The sequence below is a fragment of the Varroa jacobsoni genome, unplaced genomic scaffold (assembly GCF_002532875.2).
Source record: "Varroa jacobsoni isolate VJ856 unplaced genomic scaffold, vjacob_1.0 scaffold_419, whole genome shotgun sequence".
In the NCBI taxonomy this organism is placed as follows: domain Eukaryota; kingdom Metazoa; phylum Arthropoda; class Arachnida; order Mesostigmata; family Varroidae; genus Varroa; species Varroa jacobsoni.
In genome coordinates this window covers 71,246-91,628 of record NW_019213321.1, presented here as the reverse complement: position 1 = coordinate 91,628, position 20,383 = coordinate 71,246, and the positions used below count along the sequence as shown (strand labels likewise).

Here is a 20,383-nt window from a genome sequence, read left to right as displayed (position 1 = left end):
ATAGGTAAGGGAAGCAAAGGAAGCATGAAAAACTAATACATGCATACCCGCCCGGTACATGTCGAAGGATCGAACCAATTAAAAACAAACATGGCCAAGACAGTTAGCTATCTACAAAGTCGGTGGGCAAGTCATTGACAAATAGCCGGAATAGTTATCGGTTCACATTGAAATGAGCATAAGAAGCAATGGGATAAAATAGGCTGTACAGTGTTTTTGCATTATTATAAAAAAAAATCAGTGCGAGATTCGAGGAGTTTGAATGATTAGGTTGGTGAAACAGCGACGTACTCACAAAGAAAGGTATACCAACCGACAAAACAGATTTCAGCATCACATCACCATTCTTCACTTAAAACAGAAATCTGTCATTATCGATGAATGTACGCGAACATTTGGCTATTGACTATACGATTAACACACATGCATACACTCCGGAAGATTTTTGGTCATAAATTCAGTCCGGGGTCCAGAAAACCATTCTCTTCCAAGAGGCATCTATTACAACAAAGAACAGCAGTAACCAGTTAGCCTGGTACATTTCGCATAAAAAGAATTATTACTAGCACACTGTTAGACATACACTCAAATACGAGCGCGAAGTCCTTCTCGCAGAGCTCTCTATAAATATAAAATTAGTATGCACTGAATACGAAGCGATTCCGAGGTCGGTTTGGTTGGCAATTTTGTTGTGGTCGACTGCGAGGGGATTGCAGCGGGAAGTGCGAGAAAATGGGGTGAAAGAAATATTGTAAAGAGGGTCGAAAACGAAGATTGCGGGATAACAGTACTGAGATAATGGTAGGTGATTTATACTATGCGACTCATAACTCTCTAATTATGAAAAATGCGACACGTCTCTAAAAAGCATCGGTCTGACAAGGGTGATAGCACTCTGCGATGCTTCTTTAACTCGTTTGGATTGATGTCATCTGACGAATTTGTAACTCTATGCCGGCGAGATGACGACCGACCCTTTCTTTTCGTTTTGATTCCTTGCTATTGCTCTGTTTTCAAATTTTCGATTACAACATCGTGGTGCTTGCATCCGATCCGGTATAAGTACTCGGTAGTCAATCTGTTAATAGACCCCTAGTGATATAAAGAGGCGGGCATGAGGCTGCTTGCGAAAAAGAATAACGCCTTTAGTCGAGCTTTCATATTTCGAGAAATGAATATTTACGTGCACAAAAATAAAGTTATTAATAACGTGTATTGAACCTACCTGTATTGAATGCTGAAAGCCATACGACCGCTTTGTTATGCTATAATAGTAGTACCAGTCATGCCAGCACATATTGCCTCTCTACTTCTGTGAATATTCAACCAGTAAGAGGAACGATCTAATAAAGGTAAGAAATCGGGAGAATTTTTGTTTCAGAAAACTGCTGTTGAGGTGCTGTTTTGTTTGTGATTCTTTTCTGGATATTCAGAAGTTTACTGAGTAGAGCGTTCGCCCTACCTCATTTACGTTAATAATACTCGGAAAGCCCTTCGCAGTCTTCTTTGTTAGATGGTTTAACACAGTGGACAATAATAGCTAATTGTAATATTATTGGTAAATGACGAAACGGGAAACCCTCTGTATAGATTACCAACCGGTGGAGTAATGACAGAACGATAACAGAGATAATGAATGAATAATATTGACCATTGTCGACTTCGTAAAAGCTAGCTGAGATCATTTTTGTCTCATCTTTCTGCTGATTCGGTGAAACACGCGGCTTGTGTTTGCGGGCACAGAAGAGATGATGCATCGACAGCTAGGAACATATAGACAAGTTTCCCATGAACACAAGAACAACTGCAAGAATTACGTTCGATTAAGGTAATCATTACAAAGAATATTTGTACACTGTATTCGTAATATATATAAAATTCGATGTTAAACTATACAAGATCCTTTCCATTGAGCCCGAAATGGACGCAAAACGCCTAATAACAGTTGGTGGGCAATACATCGGATACGCAGAGTAAATTCTCGTCCCCCTCCGTCGCAAAGTTAAATACCAGTAATAAAATCATTATAAATAAAAAGCATGATGTTCGTTAGAGTCTATATATAATAGGCTATGTGTTGTTAATCCTATAAAGGGAACTAGATATTTTTAAGAGTCTTAATGCAAAAGAAAACATACAAAATATACTTTTATAAAAATAAAATTACGGTTGAAAAAGCAGACTTTTAATTAAAGTGAGAATGGAAATTTATATTAACAGATGCTCATATAGGTATGGAAATTATGGCTACTGGAGTAAATTTATTTTTGTATGGGATGCGACGCTTTTGCGCTCCTTATTGTCTTTTCATTGTCACATAAATGTTCTTGAAGGATTGGTAAATAATACAGAATTCCCTATTGTTATTGACCTTTTGGCATAATTCACTTACGTGTGGTTTCATTTTGACAAATAAGGCTGTAGAGTGGTTCGCCTAATCACTAGACCTGACATAAATTAATTTTTTAATTCAGGGATTTGTGAAAGAGAGAGCCTTTTTTTCAGAAGTCAAGATCCATCTGCAAAGCGGATATTATGGTTGTACCACATCGGTAGTACCATTTGCATCGGTAATACTAAGAAACAATACATTCGTGCACTCTGCGTTACTTACGTCTCTTAGTAACGTCAGGTTTTTCTGTCAGAAAGCAGGTGTATGACTCCTTGTCCCTTTCAGTGTTAACTATAAACTACATTAGCTCAAAAACAAAATCGCCTAAGATAATATAAATAGAGGCTAAATGATGCTTGCTTTGTGTGGCTTAAAGTTGGCGTTAAGGTTGCGAATTTCAGTTCAGCTTTACGCTTCACTCACTCGTAAAGACTTTGTAGCACAGTAGTGGTTTGGTTTTTAAGGAGTAATATGTAACGTTAAACTTCTTTCTTAAACGTGAAAGATACCTTACAGCTATAACTGTGTAAAGTTGAGTTTATCGGAATGTTTTAACAATTATGTTAATGAGACTACAAAAGTTAACGAAAACGATTTTAAAAAGGTGACGTGTGTGTAAGCAGTGCGTTTTTCTCAAATAACATTTTTATGACGAGTTTTATTAACATTTTTATTATAGTACGTTTCTCAGGCGTATTGGCTAAATATTGTTCACTGCAGCTTTATAAAATGGCCTTTCAAAATGCTTTGATTCAAAACAACAAGCGAGAAAGAATTTTGCGACTATACCGATGCCAAACAGGAGCCGCACATATTTCCGGGTAACGTTTTGACGTTATACATAGCTACTTCGTGTCTATACTATTTAGAAAGTATTATCCCTGCCTTATCACAAACCGCTACTTTTCTAGGTTAAAATATATTTGTGGAGTCATTATTTTAACTATGTATTCACCTACTTTCTTTCGTATCCCTAACCGCTTAATAGCATTAACATGATCTTCGATTATTTTCATTATCATTTCTTAAAACATCGCAGCTATCATCCGTAACGTTATTAATAATTATCACCTTACATGATATTGGTCGACGACCTGACGAGCAAATAGACTATCAAGTACGGGGCCCGTGTAGGTCTGTACCATTCCATCAAAGCATTTCCTTAATTATTGCACCTATTGCATTCTTAGCTTGAACACAACAGCCGTTTACGCTGGCACACACTACGAGAAGTTATTCAGTACAATGTACTTGGTATAACAGAAGATGTTGTTCAAGCATTACTGAAATGTATCTGAAATTTACCCTCTTTCTTTAATTGCAAATATAACGACTACTTATGTTTATGTAACATATACCTTTAGTAGTACAAGTACCTTACAATAACAGTACATAAGGCTGCGTATTCCATAAAATAATTATTTAAATGTTTGATTTGCCGATTTCAAGTAACACCCAAAGATAAGGACCCTGCGTGAGTACGATAATGGCCAAGTAATTTATAGGAATTTACAGGCGCAATGCAAGGCTTAGAACATTCAACGCGTGAACCGTAAGCGTAGCTTAAATGTGAAAGAAATTAAAACCTATATAGAATTCAAACATTTGCCAGTACAGATACCTCTTACAAAAGTCGTTTGTTTGTTGGACGTGAACACAATCCAGCACTTCTATATATTTAGGATTCAAAGAACTACATTTCCATATAAACAACGTCCAGCTATCGCCCCTAATTTCTAGAAAAGGTTAAGCTACATTCTCTTAAATTCTCCAATCAGATATGCAATAGCTAGTTCAGTTAATGAATTGCATTTTATTTATACTTATGTTTGTTCATGATAAAACACCTTACGGGATTTCGATCTCTCTCTCTTACATATATAAATGACCGGTTAACCATTATGGACCTAAAAACGTCTTGCCGAAGTGTCTACGTCTGATCCATCACATTGCATACATAGGCTTGCGTATTCACTATCTTCGTTCACTACTACATGCTTCACCTCGCTTTCACGTCATCAACTGGGGTACATAGCATCAGTATCAATCTAAAACACCACACTTCTCTTATCATTATCATCATGATAAACTAAATTTGCCCAACCCACTTACCGTTTCTTGGTTGTACGCACTTTGATCCTACATTGACAGATCCTAAGATCACTTGTCGTATTCTGCCTGTGTGCGTGGACTATCAGTAGCTACTGCGGTATACTAACTTCTATTATCATGTTATTCTGAATATTAGACATCCAAATATGTATATAAATATATTAGTCCAGCCGTTCATTAACATGTGGGTTCTACTGCTCTTAGATCAATCTAAATTAACAACAACCGTCGACATTTTCAACTCTGTCAATGCTGACAAGATAGCGGTTCGTTCCGATCGAAAAGGTGTCCCAAAGCTTCTTTGCAATCATTTTACTTTTAGTTCTACTTCCCACCGTTTGTTCCGTTCATCATTTGGCTTTTGGCTAGCTTGAAAAGTTCTTCGTAGCACTCTGGAAGCTCCCCAAGCTCCTCGAGCAGCTGCCCGAAGTGTTCGACGTCAATCATGATCTGAAGACGAATTTTGTCATCATCGCTGATTCCTTGCGTGTCGGTAGCGTTCATTTTGCCCTTTTTGAGCCGTCGCAATGAATCCTCCATCTTGCGTACTGAATCGAGAACGTCACGGGTTGTTACTAAGAAAGCTTCGGCCATCCCTTGCGCCATTTGCGCCGACCACTCGGAGTCCCAATAGCCCGATGTCGATGCACGACAATTAAGAACTGGCTTAAGCATGGTGGCCACGAACGCTGACGGCATCTTTGGTATATCGCGATTCGTGCGGCGATATAAACGTGGAATATCAGATATCTGTTTGACGCTATTCTGGGCCAACTGAACAAGCAGAGAGGCGGCAGCTCTCGCCAAGCTTTCGCGACAAACAGCCAACCGCTCGACTGAATCATTGAGACACAAAATAAATAATTCCTTCTCTTCGAATGTTAAAAAGTTGTCACAACAGGTGCACACGGATTCAATAGATACCTGATGGCAGTCAGCGGCCGCTTGAAAAAGCATCAACGCACTGAGCTCGCCTACTGGGTGCGTCACTTTGGCGTACTGCTCGAGAAACGTCGTATACCGGGCCAGTAGCTGAATTGTCAATTTTAAAAATCTAGGCTTTAGTTCTGCTATGTACACGCCATCCGACCAGCAATAGCTAATTTGTTTATAAAGATTCTCTGTAACATTTAACAATGTCTGCTTCTTACTGAAGGGTTCGTTACCCTTCAAGAGAGCAGTTTCAAAATTTGTGGCAATTTCCGTATAACGCAACTGAAAGTAGATACCCGTACTCCATCTTTCCATAAATGCTTTATACGACTCACTAGAGCGAAAGATCTGTATGGACTGCTCGGACATATGGTGCTCGAGCGTTTCAAGGAAACGCAGTGCCTCGTTGTATCGCACGTGGAACATTGTGGCCGAAGTTAGGCTAAACAATGTTGGAATACGGCTTTCCGCCAAGGCTACAAACACGGGAAACACACTTCGAGGGATAAAATTATACTCAGGTGGTGCACAGTTATTTAGCAAAGCAGTATTTGTTGTAATAAACATCACAATCTGATTAAATAAACCATCACTTAGAACCTCACGGAGCACGCGTTCTGTAACAATCTCCTCAAGAGTTGGCTTGACAATGCGTTCCGAATAAAAGGTTTCTAAAAAGGCGACTAGATCCACTGCCACGCCAACCTGAAGAACGTGTTGGAGCTGCGCATCGTCATGACCTTGAAGTGCTTCCAATAGTCGCTCTTCAAGATAGCCTTTAAGCTGTTTGCGAACGTTGCTAATGGCTTCGTCGGACTTCCGCGCCAACGGTATGTCCTTACAGCGTTCCAAAGATGAACTTAAGCTTTGGATTTGGCTGGCTGTACGTTCGACGAGATCCGGGGTCCACATCTGATCTTCCTGCGGAAGTTGCTGAACCCCCCGATATACGTCCATAGCCAGTAGAATTTTCCCCCGAAGTTGACGGTCTTGTTGACGCTGAGCCAGTTTCTCTTCGGTTTCCTGGAGGGTGGCATCGATTATTTCGCTGATTTCGCTAACGTCATCCCGTAGTTTATTCAGTGGCAGCGAAATGTTTCCGATATATTTTTCCAAGCCGACAAGGTTCGATGACAAGTTGACGAAGTCAGTGTAATCATTATTAATCAATTCGACAAGGCACTCCTGCAGGTATTTCAGATGTGAACGAAGATCGTGCCGGAGCTGTTCAAGGCCAACAGCTTTACGCTTCTCGGATACGAACTGGTCTACTGAGAAGTTGGGATTAAAAAATATCTCTCTCTCGAAACACAGCTCATGGCCAGCGTCCTCCAGGAACGACGCCATCTAAAAGGATACAAGCAGAAGAAAATGTCGAGTTGTTTTTCTCTGGATTAACTATTAGATGGACAGTGGTCGTTCTTTTATCGAGTACCTTTGACGTAATACAAAAAGTGCAGCGCCTATGGTTGTTTATTTACACTGCAGTATTTGATAATAACAAAACATTGATTTGATTACACTCAAATTAGGAATCCAATGCTAAAGATAACAGCTGGTATCTAATTATAATATTATAGTTAATTCCACAATCATGCTTGTGCATTAACTTGCGTGCTAACACGTAACTTAGCACACGTATCGTCTCAGACTTCTTAGTAAGTTGCTGTGGTTTGATTCAATTGTTCTCAACAAAACTTCTTTGATACTTTATCAATCATAATTACTAGTCAATGTATACAATTCCTTGCTGAGCTTTGAAAAAACGTAGTACCGTTTAGTCCAAGTTGATCGTATAGTTATTATATATTTATCTCCCAAAAAACATTAATATTCATCATGTATCCCATCGGAGTCTGTGTCCTTCATTTCGAAAATCGATTTGTAAGTAAAGTGACAAATATTTTACTGTAATTGACATGTCAAGGTGGTGCTTATTCTAGTATTTCGGATATCGTCAAATCTCAATAAAAAAAGAGTGGTAATATTAAAAGAGCACTTACAATCGGGCCCTCCGGCGCTGTTGCGCTGTCCTAGTTCAGATCACATGCAGGAGTTGTTTTTCGTCTACGGCATAATTCTCCGTGTGTACACGTACGTTTTTGCGGATTACACTCACATATGTGAATAGAACTTGCAACGCTGTATACAGTTCACTGTGATATTCCCGGCTGCCAAAAGGTGGGCTAGCCGAGCAGTGTTGACGTGGGAGCAATAACATTAGATAAAAACATTCGAATTTATCGATCACTACCATCATCGTCCTCTTCGCCAAAGCCGTCTGCTCGCCAAATGATCTTACTGACAAAACGTCTTCATCCGAAATGATATCGATGATTTATGGCATCTAGGATGCGCAGACTATGCTTAAGGGCGGTCTGGTGCACCAAGCCAGAAAAGAGAGGTATGCCCACACCGACAATAACTGGCATCATTTTTTATTTATATTATTAGTTTTGGTTATCTCGGTTTATTAGTACCTTGTAATTGTGAACTAACATGAACTTCTGCAACAACCGTCCTTATATGCAGGATGCATTGCGCATTGGATGTTACAAATTATGCCGTCTTCGCCATTATCGACAATATGCGTAGCATATTACCACGAATAATCCTACTCAGCTCTTTGCTCGTTTTATCCTACATTATGTGTAGAAACCGCAGTAGGTTCATCCGAAAATATATTGAAATTTAAATCATTTCATTGAAATACTAGTGAAAAAAGATATTGGTTAATACTCTAACAGCTGTAGACGCTTAAGCTCAAATCGTGTGGCATGGATGCGCTTTGATTGTCACTTTAGTCGCTATTTCATGGCAACATATATCGGTACCATATTTTTGAAATCAAGATTATTTCACTGGCCATAATTACGATTTGGAAAAATTTTCGTCACCGACGTCGACGAAAAGACATTCGTAAGTGCGCTTTCACGTTATAATCTGTTAGACAAAAAAATCCCGAATCTAAAAAAAATCCGATCGATACCTATTTTTCTTGTGAGTATTCGAATGAATTGCACAAAAACCCAGAGACCAATCATTAGATGAGCAAAAGATAATAAGAACTTTATTTGGCTACGATATTTACTAAAATTTTATTAAAAGTGCGCAAGCGAATTCCAATCATTCTGTAGTTTTCAATAATATTTTATAACGCCGCAGTTCTTAAAAAAAATAAACATTTACGAAATGCATTTTTGGTGGAAGCGCCTTGTAGCTGAGCTGCATTACTACTATCGTTTTCAGCGAAGATAACTTTTTAGAAGATAAGCGAAAAAAAGAATTTTAAAAGTTATCGAAAGAGACAGGCGTTTCTACAAGCCAGTATACCAAACCATTAGTACCACTAATTTTTGCTAAATTAACTTTCGTACCCCTATGGACGCCCCATACAGTATCTTCCTTATAAGCCCCAAACCTTTCAGTGTTATCAATACGTGTCTTCGAAGAATACACTTTTGCATTGTTACCAACAGCTGTATTAAAGGAAACATAGTCGCAAAACTAACCAATAAAAGTTCTTCAAGAAAATGTCGAATATTTTCTCGTTGATGCTGTTTGTCGCTGACGGCGCCCACGAACAGTGTTCGTATCTGTTTTCGTGTACTTATCACAATACTCATTGGCACTCTGTTCTTTATTAATAACCATATGAATTTTAGCTGAAGTAATTTTCTACGTATGTAAAACTGAGCTTAAACCTAAAATTAAGCTAATTTATGTCGATCAGCATTTTTCTGTTGCGTCATGAATAAAGCGAACAGAAGATAAAAACATATTCCGACGCCTTCGTCTCATGTGTCTGCGTCATCTCATATTCTTACCTAGATATTACACAGTAAGTACCCAATATATCGACTTGTATTACATTTATTTCGGAGATTTTTCTTCTATGGGAGTATTCGTCTTAGTCAACACACCATAAAGATTACAGTTGCAGTTTTTCTGCGCCAATCAATTTACATTGATGACATTATACCGGCATCCCACAACCTATCGCAAATATAAATGGGGTGCCAGCTATCGATTGTAATGGGTATAAATTAGACTTTATTTACAACGACCTCCATTGTCAGCTTGCCCACCTTTTCTTGTAAGTCGGAAAAGTCTTTCGACTTGCTTGTTGGGCGACCTAGAACAGTCCTTGTGCAGAATTATCAAGGTACCCTTGAAGATGAATGGTCCATTTAATCACCACAATCATCCCGTTACAGTTGTTATATCCGAATAGAGCTATTGCTGCATATAATAATGCATTAATGATAACAATAATAATTATTGTTATTATTATTATTATCATCGTTGTTAATAATAAAAATGACAATTCTCACAATATCTGTAACATTGTGTCCGTCTAAAGACGAAACATGATACGACGATGCTCGTGCTTAGTGTTTATCAATACTTGTGATAGATACTTGGCCAATCCAGCTTCATGGCCCTTGTTTAAAACAACATCGAGTTCGGATTAACATCTCACCAATTTCCGAAGTACAACATTTAGACGGGCTGGCTTACAATGAATGCATGAAGTTGATACTACTGTTTAGCTCGCCTGGCAGCTAACTCCTGGACCCTGGGGCCCGCCTGCGAACATTCTCGGATGCCCGTCATCTTCATCGTAGTCTTCGCGCATCCGGTTACGCCGCTCGCTCTCTAAGTCGACATCCTCCATGTGGACCTCCTCGGCATCGGAAGTGATCATCACTTCCTCTCGCTTCGGCAGCAGAGCTTCTAGTTTACTGGCAACTATCGGACTGATTTTTTTCGGGAAGATAACGAGGAATTGAATGATGAGTTTACCTTTAACAAACGGATCTCGGTACACTGGCATACCTTCGTTATTAATGCATTTAACATCGCCATGTTTGATCACATCGCCCGGCAACTGGGTGATAACAAGTGTTCGGTTATCAAGCGTTTTGATTGGCTTTTGGAACCCACATAGTGCCTCTGTTAAATTGATCTCTAGGTTCAGAAACAAGTCGTTATTTTTACGTCGGAAATGATCGTGGTCCTTTTCGTCGATAACAAAGATAATATCACCAGGTTCAAGGTCGGGCTCCTGATCACCTTCGCCGGCAAACGTTACTTTTTGGCCCGCTTCCATACCTTTGTCGATGTGCACATCGAGAATCTTGCGCTCCTGTACAGTTTTGGCACCATCGCAGGTGGTGCAACGGTCCTGCGGAGCACATTTCTCTCCTTGACCCCGGCAGTCTTCGCAAACATTTTGAGTCTGTTGGATCAGACCGGGACCAATGTGACGTGTTCGTAGAACCCGACCTTGTCCACGACATGTTCGACACTGTGTCACATTTCGACCACCGCGACCCGAGCAAGCGCTACAAAGGACATTTTTCTTCAAGGCCAATTTGCGTACTGATCCATTATAGAGTTCCTCAAGTGACACGCTAAGGGTATGCACTTTATCGCGGCCTTTGTTGGAACGGCGTGACCCGGACGCAGAGCCGAAGAACAAATTGAAGATGTCAAGTGGGTTATGGAATCCTTCACCGCCAGCTCCGCCACCCTCCTTGAGTGCCTCTTCGCCGCCTTGATCATAAATTTGACGCTTCCGTTCATCTGAGAGAACCTCGTAAGCTTGTGCGATGAGCTTGAAGCGCTCCCCTTCATTCGGATTTTTATCCGGATGATATTTGAGAGCCATTTTCCTGTAGTAAGGCAAATATGTCATATTAAATTTAAAGGTCAAGCAACAATATTGGTCTTGCTTGAAATCAAAGAACTAATTTAGAGTTAACATACATCTAACGCAAATTCAGTTTCATATTTTAAGTAACTAGGCACAGGATCGTAACTATAAACGATCGTTTGCATGGTTTAGTCTTCAATCCACAAGAAAAAATCAAGAGATCCTTTCTGTTAGCTAGTGCTACTGTCAACAAGCTGTCAATATATGCTGCCTATGAGCGACAGCAATTCTGCACCACTGCTTGCAAAGTCACGCGTTCAATGCCGCCGTTGATCTGTACTAAGGCCCTATTATTGTGAATGTTCTAGTCGGCGAGGGCGCTCCCAGAACGGTATTAGCCGCTACACAAAAAAAGGTTTCCCCAGCATCTCAGAGGCAAGAAAGAACAAGATGGCCCGTGGATATCTCGTTCTGTTTACCCCTCAGTTACAGATGTCGCTATAAGCTGCACAGTATCTTGAGGTTGCTTATGAATATTGCTGCAAGAATTTTTCCTGAGACGTACTTGCTCGACAATTGCGACCTATCCTGTACTTCGTGAACAAACAACGCCATAAAACAACCCGTTAACACTACCATGACTATTTAAGCAATGCCATGCCACATCAGCATTAAATCACCCGAACAATCAATAATAATATCATTGCGTGATATATTGTACCTTAGTGAAAATGGCCATGTCTACGAAAATTTACATGAAGAGCATTTATGAATATGAACAAAGTTTTGCATTATGTAACAGTAAAATAAATGCGGCATTGTCCAATCCTCACATACATTCACATGGTCCTGCAGACGACTAATGCTTTTTGCTTGCACTAATATGTATAACTGCATCCTATAACACAAAAAATAGATATTCTATTGAGCGTTGATATTAAAGTTAAATTTTGCAGAAGCATTTAACGGCTGTACTCGTATGGCAAAGGGTGAAAAAACGCTGATATCTTTACAAACAGTGCCTTACGAATGATACGCAACCCTTTGCCACTAACCATAATGCCCCTACACGGTAGCGCCTAGAAGGACAGATCACCTGGCAGACTTTCCAGAGTGTTCGAATACGGTACGCGCACCTAGTGTACACATGTTATATATAGGTAAATACACATATATCGGCAAAGAAGCAGCATTATTAGCGACAGTAAAACTGTCAGCTTAAAGAAAGAGCTCATAATGGCTATCAGGTACCACAGGAGTTAATGATGTTCGTATCGAACTGGAGACGGAGTCTCAGGGATTTGTCGGTGGTTCGCGAGTCTTTACTTCTCATACGGCAGCCCCTCTGGCAGGCAATGGCAAAATGCAAACGGCGACGACCTAATAAAATCAGATGTAATGTAACCTATATTTATTCCCCACTTACTTGTATGCTTTTTTGAGCTCATCAGGCGTTGCGTTAGGCTTGACGCCGAGCACATCGTAGAAAGCAGTTTCCTTGACCATCGTGAACGGGTTCGAAGCTTTAGACCGAAGAAAACACTATACACACGCTCTCACGGAAGCCTTGGCGAAATATGACGACGCCGACCCTGTGCAACGCGCGAGGACTACTAGTTCTGAAGCTTCGAGAAAATTCGAAGATTCCACTAAACCGACGGAACACGGAAAAAACGGAGTGGGTCGGCTCATTAGGTTTAGTTCCGAAGATAGAAATGCTTAATAAGTTCTATGCTAGTACATGCAAAAAGTAAGTGGCATGCGTATACGTATTTGCGGCATACGCTCGTTTATCATTTGTGCTTTTATCGAAATATTCCATCTTTCTCATTAGTCTAATAGAATATCTTAGAACATATCGAACATCCTTATTCGTCGGAAGATCCACTATCCTTGAAGTTTGGAACGTAGGGCTTGAAAGAGAGAGGCCTATTGTGCTGTCTCTGATGTGTGTGGGTTTGTGCGTGTATATGTGTGTCAATGCATATATTATGTTTCAATAGTTTTTTTTGTAATTTACTTCTGCTGTTGTTGCCGGCGCTGTGACACTAACATCTGATCGCATGGGAGCAACGTCTGAATTTGGCAACAATTGACTTGTAAGTAATTAGCGCAATGAGAGTAGTGTATCGATGTTTTTTGAAGTTGTTCGCGGTGTTAAAAGGTTTTGTGATAAGCGATACTTCAAACAAAGAAAAGCAGAAGATTCTGCTAGTCGGATGTTGTATCTAGACGTTTTTTGAAAAACCGATTTTTTTATATTCTTTGATAGGTATAATTATGTGCATGGTTTGTATAAGATTCTTGTCGAAGCTTACTCACGCGTATATATGTCAGAAAGCCGTAGAAACGTATAATATGTAAAATACACTTAAGGTTTTTAATATGTTGAAATGTGTTAGACTGAGTCTTGGCATTGTTTCAGACTTGACAATCATCGTAAAACGTTCAGAACTTCACTGAGTCGTAAAAAGTAATAATGCTAAAAAAAAACTTAAGGATCGCGATCTCTATATATAAATGTATATATATGATATATATATGTCCTCACACCGTATTAATTGCTATCGCCTTTTGCAGATCTCTTGGTTTCTCGCGCATTTTCTAGACATATATTATTGTAATATCAGTGAAGCTCGTTAATCATTTGCTTCGTGTCATGTATGTTACCTATCGGAGATAATAATTATAGTTCTCAGTCTATTGAAGCGATAGACGGGCTGCTATTTGGTGCTACAGTTATACATCAGGCATCGATACAGAATTGGCACGACGTCTTAGAATAAATATTGAAGGGAAGATCAGTTATCTTAATAACCATGTACAAAATAATAATAGGTATCAAAAGTTTTCTGCCGTGATCCGAGGTTGCTAACTTATTTTCAACATAAATTAACTTCGATTGATTTGGTTTGTAGAAGACACTGTCTGTTTCTGAACCTTGAATTCGCTCTGTGAAATGTCGAGCGATGCGGCAGGATTTTCTCGCAAGCGAGTCCGTCGTGTCATCAATAATCCAAACCCGTTGTTCACACAATGGCTCCGCGAGTGGCAGGACGAGGCTGCGAAAGCTGGCACGCACGCGAAAAACACGTATACAAAGGCGCTGCAATCACTTGCCAAGTTTCCTATACCGCTGTCGAGTGGCAAAGATTGCATTATCCTCAAGCATTTTGGACAAAAGATATGCGACATGTTAGATAAGAAGCTAATAGAATACAGGGGATTGCATCCTGAGTGGAGGCCTCAGTCGGTGGCAGTACCATCCCCAGTATCCAATGGTTCGGCAACAAATGCTAAACTCAGGCAAACCAAGAAAAATTCTCCCAGAAGCCAACCAAGCACTAGTAATGGGTCGGTAAAGGAAGCACTGCTTACTTGTGGAGACGCTAATCGTTCGATAAATACAACTAGAACGACTTCGGCTACGCAGCCGCCGATGAAAAAGCATGCACATTTTGCAAGTCTTAAGGTTAACTTTAAGCCTAAGCATGGACGTTTGGAAACCGCGAGTTTAAAGCCACCGGGGCTACTATCGGTGTCCAGTCCTCCAGAACCGAATACATTTACCGACGAAGAATATCAGAATACTGGTAACGGAGTTCATCAGCCTGTAAGTCAACAACTACTCGTCGGTGCGGACGTATTCAGAAGGGAAGCCTTATCTTGTGATTTGGCACAAAAGCCAAAATTAACATCGAAACGTCAGAAAACTCCGAAAGAGCCACAAGTGATCGATCTTTGCCTAGACAGTCCAGAACATAAACAAGCATCTGATGATGACGACAGCTTCTTGATACCTTTATCAAAAAGGTTGACAGTTGACAGGATGAACTGTAAGTCGAAGAATCTCGAGGAGTACACTAGTGTACAGAAACTAACTCCAGTATGTCCTCCCCCAGCTAGTGGCAATGACAGCGATTGTGTTGCTCAATATGAGAGTGATGACGATGCTTGTCTCAAAATTGATGAACGTTTAGCTTCGTTAAAAAAATTATTGAGCCCCGTTCTCGTTAGCACAACTCATAAACTTGAGTCAGAATACGTTGAAATAGTGCAGAAACACGAGTCGATTGAACCAATCGAAAATGTACTAACTCAAGAGGATAGTTTTTGTCCTGCAAAGCCTGTAGACAGTATACCCGAAGAATCCATACTTGATATGTCGATAGAAATCCGGCGGAAGCGTCAAGGTTTCCTGGCTGAATTGGACGCGAACACTCCGAGGGCAGCGCCCAGGCCGAAACCTACAATTCTGGACTTAGCTGATAGTCAACCAGCGTCCCCAAGAAATCATGAAAAATTGTTGATCTCGCTAAATCGAAGTACAGACAGCATTCCGATGCAACCGCTTAACTCAGTACTCCACTCGCACCACAATAGCCAAAAAAGACTAATAACTGTTAAGGAGCCTGAAACAGTCTGTATCTCACCTGAGCCGCCGTCTCTTTCATCTCAGCCAAAAACAAAGCCCGTCTACGTGCATCATCTATCTGACAGCGATGATGATTTGCGCCCTTTATCACTAAGAGTTAATCGACAGGTGGCTAAACCTTTTCCTAAGAAAACACTCTCAACACCAGAGGAAGATTCGTTTGATGTGCTCGTCGGCAGCATTGATACTCCGCCTGTATCGCGTACTAACAAAGATGAATACTCCAGCAAATCGTCGGATTCTGAAGTCGTCACTGTTACGGCAGTAAAGGTTAACAAACTTGAGATTATAAGAAAGAAAACAGTTACAGGTAATGACGATATGGGTTACTCTGGTTCAGCTACTGTACCTACTGAAGAACCTCAATCAAGAAAGAAAGGCGAGTTATTTAATGTTTTAGCAAGTGTTATTTTTTTACGTGTGCAAATTTCTTAAAACTTCTTAAATTGGATAGACCTTATCGCATGAATCGCGTGAAGGAAATCGCATGAATCGAAAACCTATTTTTATAATCGTTTTTGTTATATTTGGCAGGCCGTTCAAGGAAGGATAAAGTCGCTTGTCCTTTTGTTCCTTTCCCTTCAGCTCCGCTTCACCTTGAGTATATTCCTGAAGGTTCTTGTCCTTCTCAGCCAGTTTCATCGGCATTGAACGACAGAACATCCTGTTGTCCACTGGCTCTCACACTTTTGCCCGGTACTTTCGAAATAGTTCTTTGTGTGGACAGTTGCGAGGCTACCGGTGGTAAGTAACATTAGCAACGCGGTAGAGTAGTTTAACATCTCGTCTACTATTTGGCAACATCATATTTTATAACCAATTTGAGGTTGATGCAATGTGTGATGATGAGGTTAATAAGTAACTGGAAGAAGTGGGCTTATTTTCAAATGGGGATCAAAATGGGTACGTGCTATATGAAGAAATGGATTTTTTACCTTAAATATTATCAGCTGAGGGATCTGAATACATTTGTGCTTATTTGTGCATACTCCAACGATAATTTTTACTGGAATATAGTTATTGGTTGTCGAAATAAGGGTGTCAACCGTGATTCAAATTTATCTTTTAGAGCATTATTTTTAGCTAAATAAATTCGTTTATTATATTTTTCAGGTGTGATGTCAAAAAAGAAAGAGGCAATGATTGAAGCCTTGCGCAATTCTGGGGTAGCGATAAACATTAGAAAAATGAACGTAGGAGATTATGCATGGATAGCAAAGAGAAGCGATAAGGATGAGCTCGTGTTGGATTGTATCGTTGAGCGTAAGCGCACCGATGACTTGGCGTCTTCAATCAAAGATGGACGTTACCATGAACAGAAACACCGTTTGGTGACCTGTGGTATACGTCGAAAAATCTTTTTGGTTGAAGAGCACCATCGCTTTGCAGCGGGCGGCATCTCCGATCTTGCGCTGCTCCAGGCGCAATTGAATACGCAAATAATTGGTGATTTCATCGTAAAACGCACTCCAAATGTCAAAGCGAGTGCACAGTATCTAGCGGCACTGACGCGCGCACTCGGCCAACGTTACAGACAGCGGGTCCTGAAATCATGTTTAAGAGAAGAGGTTGGTAAACTTTCTGATGATCACCTGATGAGCTGGCAGGAGTTTAACGAGTCAAGTATGAAGCGGCGTAAGGTGTGCATAAAACAGGTGTTCACACGCTCCCTTATGGTGATGCGAGGAATGTCGTTGGAGAAAGCGCTCTCAATAATTTCCGTGTATCCGACTATGGTCTCACTAATAAGTGCCTATGAGAAATGCGACGAGTTAAAGCAGAAGGAAGCACTTCTAGCTAACGTCAAATGTTCAATAAGTGGAAGGAGACTGGGTCCGGCATTAAGCAAGGCTGTATATAAATTTGTTTCGGGCGAATAGGCATAGAGAAGGAAATCGCATAAAGAAGCACGAGTTAATTCAACTATTATTAAAAATGTGCGTTTGTACATACTTTGTACTTCAACAGGGTGAATTACGATTCTAAAGTGTATATTGGGTCGAATCTGCTTCAGCTGGACGTGGGTATCTCGTGTAATATATAATGTATTAGAGTGATATAGTACATTGTATGTGGCCAACTGTAAAAGATTGCATTTTTATTATGTTTCCTTATATTTCTTATATATTCCTTATATAGACACGGTCTATAGATGACTACAAGGAATGGTACTTTACCGTGTATTACAAAATGAATATATCTATTGTAAGATAATCCAATAAAAATCGAAAAGTGAAGTGAAAAAAAGTAGCTAAAATGACTTTAAAAATTTATAAAGAAAAATGGACTCGTAATTGTAGCGTTTCGCCATATTAACCTTTATGTATGTGTAAGCAAACGCATGTTTCAAATGAAGTGGGCGATTTTACGTAGAGCTGAATTGGTTTATTGGCTTAATTTGCCATTTAGAATTTAGAGCTCAACATTTGATTTGATGCCAGTGTAACCATAAAGTGTGATCTTCAGCTTTGCTGTAATATTATTTGGTTCTTTTCCCAATGCAAAATAATCGAAAGAAACGTTAAACTCTGGTAAGAAGGAAAAAGTTTGACATAGGTTTTTGGTATATTATGTGGAACAAAAAGTGCCGAATTTCACGTTATCACTGCATCATCACGGAGTCTCTGTTCCACTAAGATTCCTGGCTAAAAAACGTTCTGGAGACCTCATCCCGGCAATGGCCATGCAATGCTATACAAAAGTTAGTGGAGAGATTGTCAAACAAGGATGTAGTTGGCCAATAGGAAAAAATCCCGAAACTTAATGGACCCCTCAGCAAAAAATACATATTTATATACATTTCAACGACAATTAGTGCTTACCATAGTAATACGAGCAGCAGTAAAACATAAAAAGTAAAAAGTTCGTATGCTAGCGGCTATGACAGAAGCTAAAAGTACACCTTCCATCCAAAGTTAGTGTCAAAAGAGACTGCTTGGAGATTAAAGGTAGTTATTTTTTAAAGTTAGCGAAGCAGTTCAGCTATACGTCATTTATTGCTTGATATAATATTTAATGTATTTATATAGTAACAGCGAAAATGTATAGTGTTTGAACACTGCAAGTCTGGTTCGTAAAGGTTAAGATCAACAGCAAACCCGGCATTAGAGGTCAATTTGACAGCTTGCGTATTTTCTTAAAAGTTCACGTGCTTAAGCATTACCACATCTCCATCTCTACTTTAAGCGCTATGACACCCTCATCTCTACGCTTCACACCATCAAAATGCCACTTAAATCTTTTTTTAATGATAATAATAATAGTTTAAAAAAAAATCCAACTGCGCGCGGTTATAAGTATACAACAAGCGTTGCTGGATCTAGTATTAAGGACAATATCTTGACTAGCAAGAAAAAATTGCCATTATTTAGTATCTCTTAAAAAATACTCTGAAATTGTTATCGTGTATTTTAAAATACTTTTTATAGTATGATCATTGAAGCACTTTGGATAAATGCTGCCTTTATACCAAAAATTAAGCTTGCAAAACTGAGCGAATTTGGCTTAAGCGAAGTTTGCTTAGTTCGCAAATTCGCCATACATTTTACAGGTCCCGTTCTGGAAAGGGTATTCGACATTGGTTTGCAACCTTTGATTTAATTGTTGACCTTTAAACGAACAAACAAAAAAGTTATAATGGAGCTAGAACAAAGGTATTCTAATAAGGTTTTTAATAATTGCAAACGGATGCTGCGTGCTGTATCAACTCGGTTCTGAGTGTTTACTTTGTAAGCTTCTTTACAACAAAATTGAAAATTGTCTACTTAATTTTTAGTTCTTCTATTCTTTAGAACCGCTTGAAAAAACTTTGAGACAAAGTATTAATATAATACTTAAATTATAAGAACACTACATATGTACGGCTATTTCCAAAGAAGCCCTTAAATTAATACCATTCTCGTCAATACATTGCTGATAAGGGTAAGCTACTGAATCGCAAACTTACAAATATTCAGTTTAGTGCTATAGCGCATATTTGTGGCTTTTAACCTCTAAGTATTGTCAGTTGTCTAACATAGATCATATCTTTAGATCATCTCAGCAAGAAAAGCCATTGGCGTCAGGTATGAAGAACAGGCAGGGTATTCTATAAAATCTTTGTTCAGTTCATCGGTTTGGAAAATCCTCATCAAGATATTATTGTGTGACAATTATAGCATGGAAAGAAAATTTGCTATCCTCGCCAGTCGTTCTAAATACATGGTAAAACAAATCACCAAGGTAATTCAAGCAACTAGCACTAGTCGCCGTATCGACAAAACAGGTTGGTTTAATTTATCTTTTCCGTGAAATGCCGTACCACACTGTAATTCCTATTAAGATTACATGGTGTTTCTGCAATTACGCAATTATGTTGATATATTATGTCATTTAATTTGGATCTAATTTCACCTCTCCAACTAATCTTTTCCGAAAACTGAAATTTCAGAAATACCGTTTTAGATCATCTTCATTGATACGTATGTAACATCGTTGGAATGTAACGTTTTTAATTTCAACACCTTAAAACACGATGGATAGTTGATTTACAAATGCAAAGTTCACGCCTTAATTTTGTCAGAGATTTTCGAAATCTTTCGCTTCAACTTATTAGCACTCTTTTAGAATCGTAAAGCTTGTTGGTGTTGTTAGTCTTCTGAAACTTCTTCTGAAACGCTGTTTATGAACATCCAAAACAGCTTCATCCGTTTCAATTAATTCCGTTCAAATTAATTATAGGTTACGTAATTTGCCTGAAACTTCTCACGATATTGTCTTTACGCCGTTGCTATAGTTTCATATTTTTTGAAATAAATTTTCCATTGAAAAAAGAAAGAGCCATCAGAAGGTTATGAGTTGAACAATACATACA

The 20,383-nt window shown here is 39.3% G+C and overlaps 3 protein-coding genes across 4 annotated transcripts; 1 reads left to right on the top strand and 2 right to left on the bottom strand.

Annotated features, from left to right (window-relative positions):
* Window positions 1-3,008: 3,008 nt before the first annotated feature.
* Window positions 3,009-7,722, bottom strand: Cog2 (conserved oligomeric Golgi complex subunit 2). Its single transcript, XM_022832876.2, has 2 exons — window positions 7,441-7,722; window positions 3,009-6,784 (listed from the first exon to the last, which is right to left on the bottom strand). Exon 2 carries the CDS (start codon window positions 6,782-6,784, stop codon window positions 4,829-4,831), a length of 1,956 nt encoding a protein of 651 aa, XP_022688611.1. The 5' UTR covers window positions 7,441-7,722; the 3' UTR covers window positions 3,009-4,828.
* Window positions 7,723-9,294: 1,572 nt separating this feature from the next.
* Window positions 9,295-12,707, bottom strand: Droj2 (DnaJ heat shock protein family (Hsp40) member A4-like). Its single transcript, XM_022832874.1, has 2 exons — window positions 12,523-12,707; window positions 9,295-11,115 (listed from the first exon to the last, which is right to left on the bottom strand). Exons 1-2 carry the CDS (start codon window positions 12,600-12,602, stop codon window positions 9,987-9,989), a joined length of 1,209 nt encoding a protein of 402 aa, XP_022688609.1. The 5' UTR covers window positions 12,603-12,707; the 3' UTR covers window positions 9,295-9,986.
* Window positions 12,708-13,011: 304 nt separating this feature from the next.
* On the top strand, window positions 13,012-17,814 carry mus81 (mus81 structure-specific endonuclease subunit). Of its 2 annotated transcripts, none has more exons than XM_022832873.2 (4): window positions 13,012-13,195; window positions 14,015-15,910; window positions 16,117-16,275; window positions 16,645-17,814. In XM_022832873.2, the coding sequence occupies exons 2-4, from the start codon at window positions 14,056-14,058 to the stop codon at window positions 17,409-17,411; spliced, it is 2,781 nt and encodes a 926-aa protein (XP_022688608.1). In that variant the 5' UTR covers window positions 13,012-13,195; window positions 14,015-14,055; the 3' UTR covers window positions 17,412-17,814. The 2 variants fall into 2 exon arrangements, with proteins under 2 accessions (XP_022688608.1, XP_022688607.1); XM_022832872.2 differs by having other exon boundaries at window positions 16,066-16,275.
* The last annotated feature ends 2,569 nt before the right edge of the window (window positions 17,815-20,383 follow it).